Source organism: Ascaphus truei, chromosome 15 (assembly GCF_040206685.1).
Source record: "Ascaphus truei isolate aAscTru1 chromosome 15, aAscTru1.hap1, whole genome shotgun sequence".
NCBI lineage: Eukaryota > Metazoa > Chordata > Amphibia > Anura > Ascaphidae > Ascaphus > Ascaphus truei.
The window spans coordinates 4072431-4093600 of record NC_134497.1 but is presented as its reverse complement, the minus strand read 5'-3'; the positions used below and the strand labels follow the sequence as shown (position 1 = coordinate 4093600).

The following is a 21170-nucleotide window of genomic DNA, read 5'->3' as shown; positions in this document are numbered from 1 at the left end:
GCGCGGCTTCCGTCATTCACAATCTCCTGACGTGTAATCAATATTAATTCCATTTAGGCCTCAGGGGCGGGTGAGGTTGTAACCTATTTAATCACTGGACATGCTGCAAACGTTCTGCAAACCGGCAGACGGAATATTATAGACACATTTTACAGACGGTACATCCGGGCTCTTCCGTGTAACAGGAAATCTCAACAAACCGTAAGAGCAGCGGCGGGTTTCCGGTTAGGCCCGGGCTTGGGGCGGCAAAAATGTCCGCCCCCATATACTTTTGACTCGCTCTCTGGCTTGATGGGCTCAATCAGGTGGTTCAATAAGTCCCTGCTTCAGCACAGGTGGCTCAATTAGTCCCTGCTTCAGCACAGGTGGCTCAATCAGTCCCTGCTTCAGCACAGGTGGCTCAATCAATGGCGCAGTCTTCCACTGATTGAGTCACCTGTGCTGAAGCTGGGATATCCTTAAAACCTGACCTGTTGGGGGGCAGGGGGCTTGAGGCCAGGAGTTGAGCGCCCCTGCCTTAAACCACCCAGGCTACTAACCTGCACTAAATAAACTGATTAATATGCTACTTACTGTATATCTGCCATTTTCTTCTGTAAACCCCTTATTATATTATTGGGCGATGTCAATAATAGAGCTATACATGCATTGGGCTTATTCTGCAGTCTCCTGCCATTGGAAGACCCCTTGCAGCCCCTTGGAGACCCCAGAAGGTGTCTGATGGGAGAAGACTGCTTGGTCAGTGCGGGTGTAAATGGCCCATTACACTGTGGGAGCCTCCTGGTAGTTTTGGAGAAGAGTTCGAGCCCAATGGATAGGGCTTTTCCCCCCCCCCCCCCCCCGGTCACAGAGTGGTGACCTGGTATCACCGGGAGGATCCGGTGTGAGAAGCAATGCAGATGTTACTGGACACATGATACATAAAGCTTGGCCCCCTGCAGACGCACTTACCAGAACGCCCTCCTACTGTCTCTGTACGTTCTCCCTACACACCAATTAGATTGTAAGCTCCTTGGAGCAGGGACTCCTCTTCCTAAATGTTACGTTTGTCTGAAGCACTTATTCCCATGACCTGTTATTTATATTATATTATTTGTTATTTATATGATTACCACGTGTATTACTGCTGTGAAGCGCTATGTACATTAATGGCGCTATATAAATAAAGACATACAATACAATGTTGAACGGCCGCCTTAAACCTTTCTCACTGACTGCCCCACACCTCTGGAATGCCCTTCTCCTCAATACCCGACTAGCACCCTCTCTATCTGTGACGATGGGGAGGATTTGGCCCGGGATTAAAGGGGTTACACCCCAATTGGCCACCCCCTAACCTCACCAGGGAGACAAGGGGTTAACTGGGCTGAGGCCCAGAAATGTGATTTAACCCTTGTTATAACATGAAAATGTATATTCCCCTGTTCCCATGTTTTATTGTTATATCAGTGTCTGCATCACACACACACTAGGATTCATCCGGGAGTACAAGGGTTAATAGTTCTTTAATGATTATAGCCCTTTGTGTAATTTTCCCGCCTTTTCAGGCACCATTTTGCAGGGTCCCATAGGCCGCCATTAGGGCTCAATGCATTCTAATGGCGAATCTTGCTGTTTTGGTCCTGTTTCCTGTGAAGACCAGCAGATGGCGTCCGAGAGGAGGAGCGGCGGTTTCCCATTGTAAGTCAATGGGCCCGTTGACTTCAATGGAGAATCCTCGAAGGAGCTTTCCAGGAACGAGTTGGCTGCCGTCCAAACCGCAAAACCGCAAAGCGGATACAATTTCTAAAAGAGAGCTTTGATCACTTATTAGCCAAGTTCAACGACACGTGGCGTGGGAATAAACAGTTCTAGAGCACCTAGAAATAAAATTCTTTTTGCCCCTAGTTCCTAGGCCTCCCCCCACTCGACCACCACAGGGTCCCCGAATCCTGGACCCCCGATAAGGGTCGAACCGAGAAGAGCGGGTCGCGCCATAGGTTCCAATGGCGGTGGCATAAACAGCTCAAGAAAACGGCTAAGTGTGAAGAGCTGAAATTTAGGAATCCATAGCTCCGGTTCCGGAGGGTCCAGAGGGCCAGGGTTTGGGGTACCTGTAGTCACTGCTCCGGCATCACTGCAGAACCATCCTTGACCCTCTTGGACCAACCCAACGGAGTATGGACCCCCTTGAAAGTTCGGGATTTTTCCCATAGACTTCAATGGCGGCCAATTTCCATTGACCGGCTATGGCGGAAAACCCCCATTGACTTCAACGGCGGCGTGGCCCCGTTGAAAGTCTATGGCGGCGGATTCCCATAGCCGCCAACGGCGGCGGTTTGCCATTGAAAGTCAATGGCGGCGAAGCCCGTTGTTTTCAATGGGGATTTAGTGAAAAACCGTGATTTCATTTACAGCGGAGATTTTTGTATTAAAATAGGAAACGGTTTAAGGTGTTTTTGTATAACTCCGGTTCCGAAGGTCGTAGCAAGTCTCAAATTGGACCATAGGGTGTCCCAGTTCCGGCATTGAGAACTGGGAAGTTTGGACCTGCTGGACCCAACGGAACCGGATATTTTAATATGTTTGTATTTTATCTTTAATACTGTCCCCAGGTATGGATAAAAACTAGAGGAAATTCCTTTGGCCATCAGGTAGCAGATGGTCAGAGAAGCGTCCCAATGTCTAGAAGTTAAGTGCTGTTCAAAGGAGTTTATCACCTCCACCGTTTACATGAGGGCGGAGATTACTCAAACCAGAGCAGGCTGTAAGTGTCCCATTTAACACCTCACAACAAAGGGTTTCCTGCCAGAAATTCCATTGGTAGACTGGCTGGCATTCCTGATGCAAATGTGAGGCTGCAGAAATGAGACCCCAGAGTCCAACTGAGCATGTGCCAACTAGCTGCTGGGCAGGTATCAAAATGTGTTCCCATGCTAGTGAGTAGCTACAGGTAATTGAAAACCAATCACCTGTACTTAATGTTAAGGATAGGGTTACCAAAGGTATATAATCTGGGGTCAACCCTTTATCTTTTGTTAGTTCGTTGTTCTTCTATACCATCTTGATTGCTGAGAGAAATGCTATGCAATGTCTTGGGATGATGAAGATTTGCTGTATGAACTGCCAGTCCAGATGTGACTGTTTCATCATTTCCATCTTTAAGTAAGTGTCCATATTTTGCCTGTTATTTGTATAATCTGTTGTGTTCACCTTTATCAAGGAATAAATTATATTTTATCATATCTAAGTCTCGTCCCAGTTCAACCCAGTTATATATATATATTATATTATTATATATATTTGGTGTAAATTGCAGCATGTCATAAGTTATCGTCACACTATCCACCTTTAAGACCCACTCTTGCCTAAAGAAACATATGAATAGCACTGTGGATAATACTATACACCTGATACATAAAGCTTGGCCCCCTGCAGACGCACTTACCAGAATTCCCTCCTACTGTCTCTGTACGTTCTCCCTACCTACCAATTAGACTGTAAGCTCCTCGGGCAGGGACTCTTCGTCCTTAATGTTACTTTTATGTCTGTAGCATTTATTCCCATGACCTGTTATTTATATTATCTGTTATTTATTTGATTACCACGTGTAATACTACTGTGAAGCGCTATGTATATTAATGGCGCTATATAAATAAAGACATACATACATACATATGTAACGGGTATTCCCCCACCCAATCGCATATATAGTGTGGGTGCGGAGAACATACAGTGTTACCAGGGTGTGGTGCTTTACCTGTTGGCTCACAGGAGGGCTGAGCTTCCGCCACGGGTAACCTGGGGCAATATATTAAGAATAACAGTACTCTCATACTCGGTGCAGCGCCTCCACCTGCGATGGTTCCTAGCAGAGCAGGAATTGTTCCTCGCAGGCCTTCACACAATAAACACATAGACTGTATGTATAATAACCAATACCATTTACTTATGAACATAGAAACATACGTGCATACCACATTAACCTGTGTCCCTCCCTAGAGGAGACACTAACCACGGCGTCTCTTAAGACGCTAACGCTATCTTGCGCCACGGCGGACGCCCACACTTTATACGCCACCGTGGACATCAACACTTTATGCACAACGGCGGACGCCAACACTTTATACGCCACGGCGGACGTCAACACTTTATGCGCCCCCTTCCACGGGATGATCCCACCCCGTGTCCAGTAACCCCAATGTCTCACACTACCAAGTCATATACATGTGCGTGTGTGACTGCGCAGTCACTATGTCTGGTGATAGGCCTTGTTGGTGCACTTGATGTTATGGATTACCTGCCGAGCACTCCAGTGCTCGGACCTGCAACGGGCTTCACAAAGGATCAAGGCGAGCTCCTATACGATATCCGTGATCCACCACAGGATAATCCCTCGGAGCGATCCCACCCTGGAAATAGTCCAGCTCTCTCCCAGCAAAATACGCAATGTTCTTTGTTCCCTACTAACAAATAGATAATGGGGCAGATTCCCTAACCTAGGGCCTGTCCCTACAACAATCAGCTATTGTGACTCAGGGCTATCTGGGGCCTAGGGGGATTGCTGGCCTAATGCAGGGAGTCACTGACTCCTGCACCCTACCTCCTTCCCCTAGCTGCTCCGTTCACTCACTGACAACGTGCTCAAGCCCGCGAAATGTATCCTTTTCCTTCTGCCCAGTCATCTCCAGCCCTATTGGCTCCCTGGTGTCATGTGGCTCTGCCCCTATGCACCCTGGGGGCTGGCAATCCTGAACTGCGCATGCGCGAGCTATCTATGGGCCTCCCGCTCTATTGGGCTCCTGCGCATGCGCAACCGCACTCACAATGGCGGCGCCCTGCTTCGCTAGCCGCCGGGACTCTAACGACGCGATCGGGACGTTGCTAAGGCCGCGACAACCGGCCGCATACCGGAGGAGACGCGCAGCTCCCTGCTCCGGCCCCCACCTTCCGAATTGGCCATCGGGTCTGCCGCTTGTTCCCGGCAGCACCCGCCATCGATCCTGGCCATAGGCAGGTAAGTAGAAGAACGCAGGCAAGAGGGGTAACCTAGCTACACATACATACATACAACGGCGTGGAAGTAACAGCAGAGAAGCACCATACTGGCGGTCTACTCCAACTGTACAAAAAGCTGGGGGGGAAATATTTCAAATATATATTTCATACTTGGGGAAATTTGCTATATGAAATCCACAATAAGACAATTACATGTGTGTATGTCCTATTTTAATAATAATAATAGTTTTTTTCTTCTGTAGCACTGACCGTGCACACAGCGCTGTACATAGGAAGTTGCAGGTACAGCGAATTGCGGTGCCGTACAGCTTACAATCTAATTATGGTGGCCTGAGTCACAGGGAGATAAGGTGACTTGCTCAAGGTCACACGGAAGGGACGCTGGTATCCACGGCAGTGACCTCCCCCCGAGCCGCTTCTTTGAGGCCCCTATTCAGTATGCTGTGATGGCGTCTTCCAGCGCTGGAGAAGGTTTTACTGCCATTCATTCCCCTCCAGCGCCAGGCGGGCGCGTCACTGCATATCGAATAAGGGGTTTAAAGCAGCAGTTAAAGCTGCCGTTTAAAATATATATATTTTCCCCTTTAAACTGTGCATCAACACAATCCTCACAATGATAAGTGATTAGCTAAGTTAACGTTCGATCCGTTCTCCTGTGATCGATCGGGGAAGAGTCGGCTTGGGGGTTCACTAAATGGCTCTCAGTGCAGCAGAAGAGGACCAAAGATGCAAAGTTCTGTGGGGAAGATCATGTGGCAAACACTTGAACAAATAACCACCGGGGGTTACTATAAGCCCTATGAATTGCACTCTAAAGTTACAGTCTCAATGTAAAGACAGTGTTTGAATGGAAAATGTGTAATTAATAGGACCAAAAGAAGAGTCCACAGACCCAATATCAACAGACTCAAAAGCATAATTAAAACCAAGAAAATAATAAAATTTTAATAAATCTATTTATGACAAAACCAACATATATAGTGAACATATAAACACAGGATATTAAAATCCCCAGTGGGAGAGACGGCTATGTATAGGGGTGAGCTGGTGTAAATGTTCCTACTGCTCATATAGGAAATACCTAGTACGGATATAAGGTATAGGGGTAGAACAATAATCTATTTATAGGAAAACAGAAAATGTAGCTCAGATATAGCACTAAAGGATAGTTGCTACTGAAGTCATCCACCCAAACAGCGCAAAAATAGACACGTAAAATATTATCCCAATATATAAGGGAACAAACAAAAGGTATCACACACTCGGTGACTGTGAAGATAATAACCGCAGAGGCTCTATCAGTGTATACCGATATATATACCGGAAGAGATAATATCTCTCAATATACAGAGGTAGTACCGTGATAGGTATACCTAGAGTAAAGATCATGTGACCAGGCAGTCACTAGATACAATTGGTGCACTGCTAGAGAGAGGGCAGGGCTCAAAAAGGGGTGTGCCAGAGCCTGTTTCAGAAGAGGAAGGGAATGTGACTTTGTAAATGGTTGCTATAGAAACAAAAAATGCTTGTTACATTATAATACATCAAAAATGTCTTTCAGAGTTGTTTAAGAAAAATGCTACAAGTATTTTCTGATAGTACAGAACTGATTATTAAAATAAAAACTCATGTAGGATATTGCTTGGTCTGCAGCTTTAAAAGCCAGAACGCAGATTTGTGCTATTCCAGCAGCCACAGAACTCAAAAGATATGATTAATAATACATTTAATACATTTTCATGTGGTTTAACCACTCCGATACTTCCTGTATATCATAAATGGCATAACAAATTAAAGATGGCCGCTTTCTGTCTCCTGGAAAGACTGTTTACTTAAAGCAGCAATCCCTCCAGAAACGTATATGAGTTTAACTAGTATGTTAATATTGTGTCTCCTGAGCACGTCTACGCCTTTTTTTATTATTATTTTTATTTTTTTTGTATTGCAAAAACCCAATTTTCTTCATTTTTAACTTCTAAAGGTTGCCATGGTAACTTTTACGCGGCACTCGGCTCTGAGGAGAGCTCCATTTTAACCTCCCATATTTAAAATGCTTCTATCTTCTGAAAGGAGTATCAGATGTAAAAAAATAAATAAACGGTGCTAGAAAGGGAAAGGAGATATACTAAAGTACGTATAAAAAAATGGCGGTCAGTGTACACGCCTACCGCTGTAACACTCATGTTGTACGTCACCTATGGGGAACACATGCACTTCTGCGGCTACTTTTAAAGAGTTTAGCAGACCAATATATGCTACTTGGCTGTTATTTTTTCCCCCCTGAGATTTCCATATGTGTATCCCCTGTGCGGGGATACAATATGGCCGACAGTCCACCAATAGAAAGCAGCGCAGTCATCAGGAAACGCAGCTTTCTGCTGGTTACTCTCCGGCAGCCGTGATTACTTGGTTTATAACTGTAAGATATAGGTGAAATCTCAGGCATTCCGGACAGCGTAAAGAAATAAAAAAAAAACACATTTATGGGGAGTATAAAGTAAAAATATAGGCTGTTCCTAATAAAACAACGATCTGATCATGAAATGCCTCAATGTGTCAGCAGTTTTACTGAAGCGGCAGGCAAATAAATATGACAAAGTCTTGGGTACACTGACCAACCCTCAATATCTATAAGGGAGACGCCCCGATTTCTCCACCCGAACGCCGGTCAGTAAAAGCTTTGTCTCGCGGCTAGGGGTGCCAGGTGTCCAGTATTGAACCAACTGTCCTGTGTTTGGTTGGTCTGTCCGGTAAAAAATTAGTGGTAATACTGGACATCTATGTGTATACCGGTATTACCTCTCTGGGCGTGTATGTGTATACCGGTATTACCTCTCTGGGCGTGTATGTGTATACGCCGCCTGGGGGTGTGGCCAAAGGGAGGAGGAAACAGCATGGAGCAGAGAGAGGTGAGAGGGTCTTGAGCGTGTAACAACTTTCGCCCTTGTGTCCAGTAGTTTTGGAAAAGCCGCCCGGCACCCCTAGTCTCGCCCTTTTATTTGTATCCCAAGTCTTCCTGAAAGACTCTCACACCAGGCCGCCGAACGGATGGAGCCGGCATAAATGTCCCGGGCCTGGCCTGCCCACGCCGGCAGTTCCACCCGGCCGTGAATCGGACACACCACGCAAGGCGGACGCCCCCTTCCTCTGCCAAGCTCTCCCATGAACGCGGGCCGCTCGCCCCTGGCAGGGTAAGCTCCGGCACCCCTCTCCTCCCAACCATCTGTCCTGGGTCCCCGGTACCGGTGTCACCGGGCCTGCTTTTCCAAGTGGGCCGATACCGTCTCCTGTCTCAACCCGCTACTCGGGTTTTGCATATGAAATAATTGCCAAACTGCCAAATGTTCCGCGTGTTCGGAGAGTCGGCGTACTGCCGATATGTTCTAGAATGCCGGCGGAAAGCTAGTATATATATATATTTTTTTCATTTGTGACGTGTACCATAACACATTTGTAACTTTTATTTTACTAAACATTTGCATCCGTATCAAAGATAAAAATACGGTCTTCCCCAAAGTAAAAACTAATAGTGCTCTTAATAATAATAATAATAATAATAATAATAATAATAATAATATCAACATTTTAGATTTCATTACACTGAGTTCATGGCAACATAAGCAATACATTTTAACCCTACTATATTTCTGTACAACCAAGTCATTTTCCAGTTAATTGCAGGCCTCCCGGGTTAGCAAAGGAGTTAAGCAACAAGGAAAAGTCAATTAGTGACAAACATTTGAAATGCTCGTTTGCGTTTGCAGCCGTTGGTGGAATGATGAGAAATTTGCTGGAATATGTTGGTTTATTCCTTATGAAATAGATGACAAAACAAATGTGTGCCGGAAAATGAACCGGTTTTGCTGTAGGGGGCGTATGAATTCACCGGCTGCCCTGCTCATGCTCTGGTGGAACAAATCAAGGCGAGGGGGCCATTTGCAGATAATACACTCGGACTGGGTCAGGAAGAAGGTCATCTCTTTATATTCCAACATGGGTCTCCCAGACATATCTTGTTGTGAAGCAATAATGTAAAGATACAGCATCATTTTATTTGCCTGCAACATATATTGCCCTATAATGTCTTTCAACCCCTGGCAGATAAGCAGTTAAAGGTTAAATAATGCACAATTATATTGACGTATGCCATGCTGTAAAAATACTACTTAGATTCTCCTGTGAAGGTACTAAGCCAGTAAGGATGTTTGGCATGGAAGCAGGTAGAGATGATGGAGATTTGTGATAACTCGTGTGTAACGTTATCAGACTATTCTCAGCCAGCGCTGCAAGGGACGTGTCTGCTAAGCAAAAACAACAACGGCGCTGCTACATGGTACAATAAGGAGCGTATAATAAGCTCTGGTACCACAGCTTATTCTCCAACGCCTGTCTACATAACTCCTTGCTATTCTATAAGGAAATCACGTTTGCATCAGCAGCCAGTAAATACCGCTTTGCTTTCACACCAAAAGCATCATTCTTGCAGAAAATGATACCTGCACCTGGTCATTGTTGACATCACCTATTTCCAGCCCGAGACATGTCTCTGCGTTCCTCAAACACTGACGCTGATATTAGAAATTCCATTTTCATTCTGCGAACCGTCAGATCAATAGGCACCTGCAGTGTAGCCCAGTGTCAGAGCAACAATTGCAGAGAGATGCGTTGTGGCAGGATGGAAATCAGAGTCTCCCTGCAATGGGAACCCCTAATACTGGCCCTAAACCCCACATTCTCCCTACGTATCGTCTCTAAAGCCATATACGTCCTATGCCGCTTCTCCCAGCCTGTACAGGGAAGCGTGTCCATCCCATGCATGGCAACACAATCCCCCTTGTGTAGACAGCCCAGCGCTTACCTTCTGCGAGCTAAACGACTGTGTCCAGTGGTACAACACCAGGCGGTCCTTGGATTTGAGGTTGGGGTTGGACGGTTCGGGGGTTTCCTCGTCTTCCCCGGATTTTCCTGCATCATTCTCGGCCGCCGAGATGGCCCACCAGCTGCAGTTGGTGGGAGTCGCCATGACAGCAGGAGGATTGGAAGAAGGGAGGAGAAGGGAGCAGGAGCAGCAGCAGCTGCCCTCCCCGAGCATCACATGAGCCGTTACCATTCGCAGGCACACGGAATCTCATTACTCGTCACAGAGGTGGCGGTGATGCTGCTGAGTGCCGAGCAAACCCCTCTGCCAAACAATGCTGTGTGCTACAGTACATTATTACATTGTATACCTTTTTTTAATATATATATATATAGTTGCAATATATATACCGGTAATTCAAATCATTTGCGTGCAATCTTTAAATATAAAGCCCTTGGAATTAATGGTTCACTGTGTGTTTTTTTTTTTAATAAGCTTTTAACACGAGAGTTAATCAAATACATCTCAACCCCGTTATAGCGCGATCCGTTACAGTGCGAATCCGCTTATAACGCGATGCAAGCGTGGCTCCCAATTTTCATTTTTTTATGAATACTTTACAACACGATTATTGGTGTCTTAAATACTTTATTGCACGATGCATACAATTGTACATTATTTCTAACGTGATCCGCTTATAACGCGATGTGATTCTTTGGACCCCAAGCACAGCGTTATAAGGGGGTTGAGCAGTAGTTTTTTTTGAAGGTTATTAAGCCACACATTGCAACGTATTGAGCTGTTGGCAATGAGGGGGTTAAGACTATAATGAACAGTGTTTACATACAGAGGAAACGCTACGTGTCATAGTTCTGCAGAAACGTATAGGCGTCCATGTTACAATGGATAATAAGAAAGAGTGACACACTTTGCTCATTTGCATGTCATTACCCAGAACCCCTGGCTGCTGTGGGAGCACTATAACCTGAGAGAGATAATGGGGAATGGGTTGCAGACCTGTCTGAGACGCGATTGTCAGCACAATGTGGTATTTTTATTTGTGGCATCATAATTCCAATATTACAGGTTTTTGGATGTATATTTAAACGATGTAATAATAATATAAGCGGAAATTACCAAAAATTAGAGCTGAGCGAATCCACCCAAATCCGTTCCCCTGGATTTTCTCTCGTTTTGCCCCCCAAAATCCGCGAACGGATTTGGTCTGTTTTTAATCGGCGCGGATTCATCAAACACCGCCGGTGGACACGACGCGTTGGCTGATTCGGAAGAACCGATTGCTGAATCTGCGGATTGGTAATAATAATAAATAAACATCCGCAAACCGCTAATAGCCCTTTTTGAGATAAATCCGCGGCCCAAAGGAACCAGCGGATCCGCTGCGGATCCAGATCGCCCCCCAAAAATGTGCCCATCGGTACCAAGCATATCTGATTGTGTAACACTAGCAAAAGCTTAACTCAAGCACACTGCGCTGCCTGTCACTTCTGATACAGCAACGTCCTTTGGGCATGGTGCAGCGGTTAAGGCATTCACATAGAACACACACTGTCGCTGATTTCAGTTCCATTGGACGCTCTCTGCTCTGGGACAGTTATATCTGTTCTGTAGCTTCACATTTCTGCAGGAAATATAACCTCCCCGGTGCATCCATTCCCTTATCAGGGTGCGCCATCTAGTGGGCAAAGTAATATTCTGCATTTCTGAAACATCCATGTTAAAATGGATAAGGGCGGATCTATAGTGTGTGTGTGTGTGTGTGTGTGTGTGTGTGTGTGTGTGTGTGTGTGTGTGTGTGTGTGTGTGTGTGTGTGTGTGTGTGTGTGTGTGTGTACGTTTGCGTGTGTGTGTTGTGAATTATGAATGACATAATATTTTTTAAATAAAAAAAAAGTTGTAATAAAAATATTTATTTAACTTTGACACACAAACATACACACACGCACAAACATACATACACACACGCACAAACATACACACACGCACAAACATACATACACACACACAAACATACACACACGCACAAACATACATACACACACGCACAAACATACACACACGCACAAACATACATACATACACACACATACATACATTACAGCGCCGGTAGCGGCGCAAAATCATTAATTTCTTCATGTTCTCCCTCGTCGGTCCGCTCCAAGCCCCCTGCCGTGCGCGCGCACGGCATAGCACGCGCCCGGCACTATAGAACGGGCCTAAGGCTTTGTCCCCGTTGGCGCTGAGCACGCTCACGCTTGGAGAGCTCTCCAAGCATGAGCGCCGGGTGTCCTTAAAATTTTCGCAAGCGCTCGCGGGAGGGGGACGCTGCAGGGGAAGCTGAGCGCGCTAGAAAGATTAAAAAAATTGTTTACCTAAGCGCCGAGCGCCGGTGACCGTGTGTGCCCATGTATACGCGCGCGCGCATCACGTGAGCGGGGACTTGCATATATATATATATATATATGCAAGTCACCTCGTCAAGCGCCACCTGCTCAGCGCTAGCGGGGACGCAGGCTAAGCAAAAGTCTTACACAAATATGGTTGTAATGCTGTTTACGCAGCCCTGCTGTCATGCTTTAGGAGACCCGGAGTACTAAATCCCGCCCCTCACACCTTAACTCCTCTATAAACCCACCCTATGTCATAACGCAACCTCTACTCAGCACAGCTCCGCCTCCTCACAATGTAACCCCGCCCCCGGCGGACGATGGATCCCCTGAGGTGGGACCTTGCGCAAATCTCATGCAAGTGTACGGCCCCTTCTCACGGTCAGGAGCGTGGGACGCTTCACAGCTCCGTTCCTCTACTGCTAAAACTCTGACTCAGGCCCTCATTCTCTCCCGTCTTGATTACTGTAACCTCCTGCTGTCCGGCCTTCCTGCCTCTCACCTGTCTCCCCTACAATCTATCGTAAACGCTGCTGCCAGAATCACTCTGCTCTTTCCTAAATCTGTCTCCGCGTCTCCCCTCCTGAAATCCCTCTCCTGGCTTCCCAAAATGTTGTTTTGTATTGCAAATGTTACCCCTTTTCAACTACTAATACTGTCTCTACGTAGTTTTAATCTATACTATGACGAACCAAAGTCAACTTGTTGTGACGCTGGTTAGCGATTAGTTTGTAAAAATTGGAAAAAAACAAGAAAAAAAAAACCCTGCTTTGCTTTGGAAAACAGATCTTTAAACTATTTTAATTAATTTTATTAGTCGTTAATTTCCTCGTGTGTGTCACAATGTCACAATCATTGACACAATCTTGTGCCTAAGTAGCATTAATGCTTCCGAATAATTCCTATCAGCCGGTACTATTTCCAGGTCCTGGGTAAGAGGCCCCTAATGACGCTCTCTCGGGGGGGGCCCCAAGAAACCGAAGCCCGTCCCGGTGATCATATTTCCGTGAGCGTAATTAGAACTGAAACTAGATTTAGAAGGAGATCAGTAGATATCCTTACATTGGGAACCTGCTCAGTCTATTTCTGCTCATGGAAAAATGGATGTGCTGTAACCGAGCAAATCCTCAGCCAAGAAACTTTGTGCCAATTGATTTGCTGCCTGGAAACTCAGAAGCGAGACGGTGTGACAGGTGGGCGACGTGTAAATGTCTTCTTACCAGCCAACTGGTACTCAGCGAGACAATGGCGGCACGGTGTTCAGTGTTTTATTTACACTGCGGAACCTGGTTGCGTTCCATGCCTCGTAGTTACGGCTTCACACGCCGGATTCCGCCATCCCATTAGGGTTTCGGCTACAAAAAAAACCCCTAAAGCGATAATGGGGTTTGGGAAGTTCTGCTGGGTGCTGATAGGGAACCGTGACCTGTTCTGCGGGTCTCAGATTGCGCTTTGAGCAGGAGAGGCGTAAAGATGTGTGAGCACATTCACAGGTCGGCAACGCTGCCTTTCCCCATTATCTCTTAGCATACAGTGCTTCCACTGCAGCTAGGGATTCTGGGAAAAGACATGCAAATGAGCACACAGTGTCACCTTTTGTTTCATGTCTATTTTAACATTGGACGCCTATAAGCGTACGCCTGACGCACTACACAGCTTTTCAGCACAGCCTGGGTCAGAGAAGTGCAGAGCCAGTAACCTACTCACAGACAGCTTTTCTGACCTTTTGGGTCTCGTCAGTGTGAGGCGGGTTATACTGGCAGAGGAGGAGAAACTGTTCACAGGCCGGACCTTCTGCAACACGGGATTAGAGCAGGGGGCCCAGGCAGCCTCCCCCAGCTACACACCCCTCCCCCAGCTACACACCCCTCCCCCAGCTACACACCCCTCCCCCAGCTACACACCCCTCCCCCAGCTACACACCCCTCCGCCAGCTACACACCCATCCCCCAGCTACACACCCCTCCCCAGCTACACACCCCTCCCCCAGCTACACACCCCTCCGCCAGCTACACACCCATCCCCCAGCTACACACCCCTCCCCAGCTACACACCCCTCCCCCAGCTACACACCCCTCCCCCAGCTACACACCCCTCCCCAGCTACACACCCCTCCCCCAGCTACACACCCCTCCCCCAGCTACACACCCCTCCCCCAGCTACACACCCCTCCGCCAGCTACACACCCCTCCCCCAGCTACACACCCCTCCCCAGCTACACACCCCTCCCCCAGCTACACACCCCTCCCCCAGCTACACACCCCTCCCCCAGCTACACACCCCTCCCCCAGCTACACACCACTCCCCAGCTACACACCCCTCCCCAGCTACACACCCCTCCCCAGCTACACACCCCTCCCCCAGCTACACACCCCTCCACCAACTACACACCCCTCCCCCAGCAACACACCCCTCCCCCAGCTACACACCCCACCCCCAGCTACACACCCCTCCCCCAGCTACACACCCCTCCCCCAGCTACACACCCCTCCGCCAGCTACACACCCCTCCGCCAGCTACACACCCCTCCCCCAGCTACACACCCCTCCCCCAGCTACACACCCCTCCCCCAGCTACACACCCCTCCCCCAGCAACACACCCCTCCCCCAGCAACACACCCCTCCCCCAGATACACACCCCTCCCCCAAGATACACACCCCTCCCCCAAGATACACACCCCTCCCCCAGCTACACACCCATCCCCCAGCTACACACCCCTCCCCCAGCTACACACCCCTCCCCCAAGCTACACACCCCTCCCCCAGCTACACACCCCTCCCCCAAGCTACACACCCCTCCCCCAGCTACACACCCCTCCCCCAGCTACACACCCCTCCCCCAGCAACACACCCCTCCCCCAGATACACACCCCTCCCCCAGCTACACACCCATCCCCCAGCTACACACCCATCCCCCAACTACACACCCCTCGCCCTAGCTACACACCCCTCCACCCAGCTACCCACCCCTCCCCCCAGCTACACACCCCTCCCCCAGTTACACACCCCTCCCCCAGCTACACACCTCTCCCCAGCTACACACCCCTCCCCCCCCTACCCACCCCTCCCCCAGACACACACCCCTCCCCCAGCTACACACCCCTCCCCAGCTACACACCCCTCCCCCAAGCTAAACACCCGTCCCCCAGCTACACACCCCTCCCCCAGCTACACACCCTTCCCCCAGCAACACACCCCTCCCCCAAGCTACACACCCCTCCCCAGCTACACACCCCTCCCCCAGCTACACACCCCTCCCCCAAGCTAAACACCCCTCCCCCAGCTACACACCCCTCCCCCAGCTACACACCCTTCCCCCAGCAACACACCCCTCCCCCAAGCTACACACCCCTCCCCCAGCTACACACCCCTCCCCCAGCTACACACCCCTCCCCCAGCAACACACCCCTCCCCAGCTACACACCCCTCCCCCAGCTACACACCCCTCCCCCAGCTACACACCCCTCCCCCAGCTACACACCCCTCCCCCAGCTACACACCCCTACCCAGCTACACACCCCTCCCCAACTACACACCCCTCCCCCAGCTACACACCCCTCCCCCAGCTACACACCCCTCCCCCAGCTACACACCCCTCCCCCAGCAACACACCCCTCCCCCAGCAACACACCCATTCCCCAGCTACACACCCCTCCCCCAGCTACACACCTCTCTGCCAGCTACACACCCCTACCCCAGCAACACACCCCTCCCCCAGCAACACACCCATTCCCCAGCTACACACCCCTCCTCCAGCTACACACCCCTCCCCAGCTACACACCCCTACCCAGCTACACACCCCTACCCAGCTACACACCCCTCCCCCAACTACACACCCCTCCCCCAGCTACACACCCCTCCCCAGCTACACACCCCTCCCCCAGCTACACACCCATCCCCCAGCTACACACCCCTCCCCAGCTACACACCCCTCCCCAGCTACACACCCTTCCCCAGCTACACACCCCTCCCCAGCTACACACCCCTCCCCCAGCTACACACCCCTCCCCCAGCAACACACCCTTCCCCCAGCAACACACCCCTCCCCCAGCTACACACCCTCCCCCAGCTGCACACCGATCCCCCAGCTACACCCCCCTCCCCCAGCTACACACCCCTCCCCCAGCTACACACCCCTCCCCCAGCTACACACCCCTCCCCCAGCAACACACCCCTCCCCCAGCTACACACCCCTCCCCCAGCTACACACCCCTCCCCCAGCTACACACCCCTCCCCCAGCTACACACCCCTCCCCCAGCTACACACCCCTACCCAGCTACACACCCCTCCCCAACTACACACCCCTCCCCCAGCTACACACCCCTCCCCCAGCTACACACCCCTCCCCCAGCAACACACCCCTCCCCCAGCAACACACCCATTCCCCAGCTACACACCCCTCCCCCAGCTACACACCTCTCTGCCAGCTACACACCCCTACCCCAGCAACACACCCCTCCCCCAGCAACACACCCATTCCCCAGCTACACACCCCTCCTCCAGCTACACACCCCTCCCCAGCTACACACCCCTACCCAGCTACACACCCCTACCCAGCTACACACCCCTCCCCCAACTACACACCCCTCCCCCAGCTACACACCCCTCCCCAGCTACACACCCCTCCCCCAGCTACACACCCATCCCCCAGCTACACACCCCTCCCCAGCTACACACCCCTCCCCAGCTACACACCCTTCCCCAGCTACACACCCCTCCCCAGCTACACACCCCTCCCCCAGCTACACACCCCTCCCCCAGCAACACACCCTTCCCCCAGCAACACACCCCTCCCCCAGCTACACACCCTCCCCCAGCTGCACACCGATCCCCCAGCTACAACCCCCTCCCCCAGCTACACACCCCTCCCCCAGCTACACACCCCTCCCCCAGCTACACACCCCTCCCCCAGCTACACACCCTTCCCCCAGCGTTACACTATTGGCGCGCTTGGCTGCCGGGCGACACATAACGGCAGTCGCTGTTTTTCAATTAAGTGAAAGCGCGGGCTGGGGGTAATCTTCTCCATTTAGAAACGTGACGCGTGCAGGGAGGGGATTCTTGTCATCGCACTCGTGCAACTGATAGCGAGTCCTCGGTTACTCTGACACGCCGTAAACATGCGTATAAAGATACAGGCGCCTGCGCACCAAGCAGCCTTCTGTCTTCGGACATAGAAAAAAGAAATAGTTGCGCCAAACGTGTGTAAGTGGATTTTAGACTTTAGTCCCACACAAAGTGTTAACCTGCTGCCAGAGTCTCTATAGGGGTGATTCACAAACCTCTATGTTTAACAGTCTATAGGAACGGGATGGATCCTCCAGCGCTTGTCTTCACTTGAGACTCCGGGGTACATGTAATATAGATGGAAAAAAAAGGGGAAGGGGGTGAGGGGACACAATCAGAGGTATCAGGAGTGTAGTAACAAATTTGAATGTATATTTAAACACACTTACATGGGGATAAAAGATCTTCCGTAGTAGTAGGGAGGACACTGGATATTACCTCAAAATATAGAAAAGAAAAGGGGACCTAGTATAACACTGTTTAATAAACGAACAATATTAAAAGAGATTGGGAACTCACAAACGGCCAACAAAAAATGGCATAGGGAAGGGATATCTCCAGATTCCACTGACCGGCTTCTCAAGTCTTTGACCGTCTGTCTGCGATCTTCCGCAGTTGATTTGCTGTTGTTTCAGGAACGGTTGGCGGTAGGTCTTCCGGTACTCGTGCACAGATCGGTTGTCCCACACAACAGACAAAGCTGAACACCAAAAACAGAGTCGTTCCTGTCGTCATTCAGCAGCATGTTCTGTCATCGGACGCCTGCGGCGGTGCTGGAAGGAAGACCCCTGGCAGCTCCCTGCTTTGGTTGGCTGTAAGGAGGCCTCCGGCGCCGTATGGCTGAGACGGCTTAGTAGACATGCGCCACAATGCCAGCGGCATTTTTAAATTCAACCCCTTTTCCATGTTGGAAATAATAAAATTACATTTTTTAGAACAAAAGGCTGATATCCGCACTCAGATCCCAGTCACATTTTGAGTGTAGCATCTAAGTCAGGGGAGGCTAACTCCAGTCCTCAAAGGCCACCAACAGGTCTGGTTCAGGATATCCCTGCTTCAGCACAGATGACTGAGCCACTGATTGAGCCACCTGTGCTGGAACAGGGTTATCCTGAAAACCTGACCTGTTGGTGGCCCTTGAGGACTGGAGTTGGCCGCCCCCAATCTAAATACTTCTATGAAGGCTTTTTCCTCTTTTTGGTTAGCATTGGGGTGCAACCCAAAATTGGATAACAGACTGTGTGTGTGTGTGTGTGTGTGTGTGTGTGTGTGTGTGTGTGTGTGTGTGTGTGTGTGTGTGTGTGTGTGTGTGTGTGTGTGTGTGTGTGTGTGTGTGTGTGTGTGTGTGTGTGTGTGTGTGTGTGTGTGTGTGCGCACAAGCTTAATGCCCAGACCCACAATATTATATTTTAACACCCCTATACCCCCCAAGCCAAGGAATAGGATGCCTCACCAAAAACAAACAGTACCAAGTATCTTACTGTCTCTTTAAAGCAGCAGTTGAAGTTGCCCCCCCCCCCCTTTAATATGTACATCAATATAATCCACACAATGATAACTAATTAGCTAAAGTTGCTGATCGATCGGCGAAGATTCGGCTCGGGGGTTTAATTAAATGGCTGTCTCTGCAGCAGAAGAGGACCAAAGATGCAAAGTTCTGGGGGGAAGATCATTTGATTACACACTTCCTGCTGAGCACCTACACACCCACAAGCAAATTTCTGTTTAAATCTGCAGTTCTAGCAATATCCTACATGTGTTATTTTTAAGAACTCAGTTCTGTGCTATGAGAAAATACTTGTAGCATTTTTCTTTGCTTATAAACAACTCTGAATGTTATTTTGAATGTATTATAATGTAACAAGCCTTTTTTGTTTCTATAGCAACTATTTACAAAATCACATCCCCTTCCTCTTCTGAAACAGGCTCTGGCACACCCCTTTTTTAGCCCCGCCCTCTCTCTAGCAGTGCACCAATTGTATCTAGTGACTGCCTGGTCACATGATCTTCCCCACAGAACTTTGCATCTTTGATCCTCTTCTGCTGCACTGAGAGCCATTTAGTGAACCCCCGAGCCGAATCTTCGCCGATCGATCACAGGAGAACGGATCGATCAGCACCTTAGCTAATTACTTATCATTGTGTGGATTGTATTGATGCACTTATTAAAGGGGGAAGAATATATATATATATATATGTAATGGGTATTCCCTCTGACCTGACCCACCCAATCTCATATTGGCCCGTGTGGTCTAACCAGCCCCCATTACATGGTCGTGTCTGGTGGTGCACCTGTAGGTAACAGGACTCCTGAGTCTCCCGCATGATGGTATTAGGGGATTGTCACACCAGACAGGCAGCTGAGGTAGTGTGTGCGAGTCCTACCTATATCATGTGCAGCGCCTCCACCTCACCAGGATCTATGCGTCCGCAGGGAGATGGTCCTGATGAGGAACTCCTTCTTGGTGGTGACTTCCACTGGAGAGTAACTTCACACTCACACAGTGGGGGTATCTTTGAACAGGGCATCTTTATTGTTGATGTAGCAAACTGCCCCCTTACAGCGAACAGCTCAGCCGCACATCTCGCCGTACTGTCCCTTGAAAAGGTACGCCCTCCCAATGGAGTGGGATCCCCTCTCCCGCAGGGAGATCACCCCTGTGCCAGGTCCCTGGTCACAGTGTGGCCTTGTCAGGCTTGACGCTACTTTATGTAGAAATGGGCCACTAGTTACTGTACTAGTGGGCCCTTCATCTCCCAAGTCTCAACACAGACTCCTTCCTTTAACTCTCTCTCTTCAACCAACACACTAACTTTGGGCAGTGCTGTGCCTTATATACTTCAGGAACTGTCACAGCTCTGATGTCACTGTGTGTGTGTGTGTGTGTACACAAGCTTAATGCCCAGACCCACAATATTATATTTTAACACCCCAATAGCCCCCAAGCCAAGGAATAGGATGCCACAGCAAAAACAAACAGTCCCAAGTATCTTACTGTCTCTTTAAAGCAGCAGTTGAAGTTGCCGCCGCCCCCCCTCTACCCCCCCCCCTTTAATATGTACATCAATATAATCCACACAATGATAACTAATTAGCTAAAGTTGCTGATCGATCGGCGAAGATTTGGCTCGGGGGTTTAATTAAATGGCTGTCTCTGCAGCAGAAGAGGACCAAAGATGGTCACAGTGTGGCCTTGTCAGGCTGGACGCTACTTTATGTAGAAATGGGCCACTAGTTACTGCACTAGTGGGCCCTTCATCTCCCAAGTCTCAACACAGACTCCTTCCTTTAACTCTCTCTCTTCAACCAACACACTAACTTTGGGCAGTGCTGTGCCTTATATACTTCAGGAACTGTCACAGCTCTGATGTCACTAACTGTGGACTCAGAGCATGTAGCCACTCCCATAAATACATAGGGCACCTCACCAGGGTGTGAGGGCAAACCTCCATGATTACTGCTGGCATCCCTGTAACCTACCAGGTTTACTGCCAGCAGGGGAGACAACTGCAGACCATTTTACATGCATGGCTACATATATATATATTTTTTTTTTTTTAAACGGCAGCTTTAACTGCTGCTTTAAACCCCTTATTCGATATGCAGTGACGTGCCCTCCTGGCGCTGGAGGGGAATGAATGGGAGTAAAACCACAGAACTTTGCATGTTTGGTCCTCTGGCGAGCGTCGACTGCACATGCGCAAACAATTACGCATGTGCGCTAAGCACTTCCCGGCTGCTCGTGCGAATGCGTGCTCGCCACTTCCCGACTGCTCGTGCAAATGCGCAACCGGCAAGCTCCGATCGCACGTGCGCACGAGCAACCGGGAGACGCC

General features: G+C 49.4%; 1 protein-coding gene across 1 annotated transcript in view; it reads right to left on the bottom strand.

Moving 5' to 3' along the window:
- The window catches only part of GDAP1L1 (ganglioside induced differentiation associated protein 1 like 1), a 30455-nt gene extending 20383 nt beyond the window's left edge, over positions 1 to 10072 (bottom strand). Inside the window, exon 1 of the mRNA XM_075571307.1 lies at positions 9857 to 10072. Coding sequence (XP_075427422.1) covers positions 9857 to 10021 — 165 coding nt within the window. The 5' untranslated portion in view covers positions 10022 to 10072. The remainder of the gene's footprint in view (positions 1 to 9856) is intronic.
- Between the last annotated feature and the right edge of the window lie 11098 nt (positions 10073 to 21170).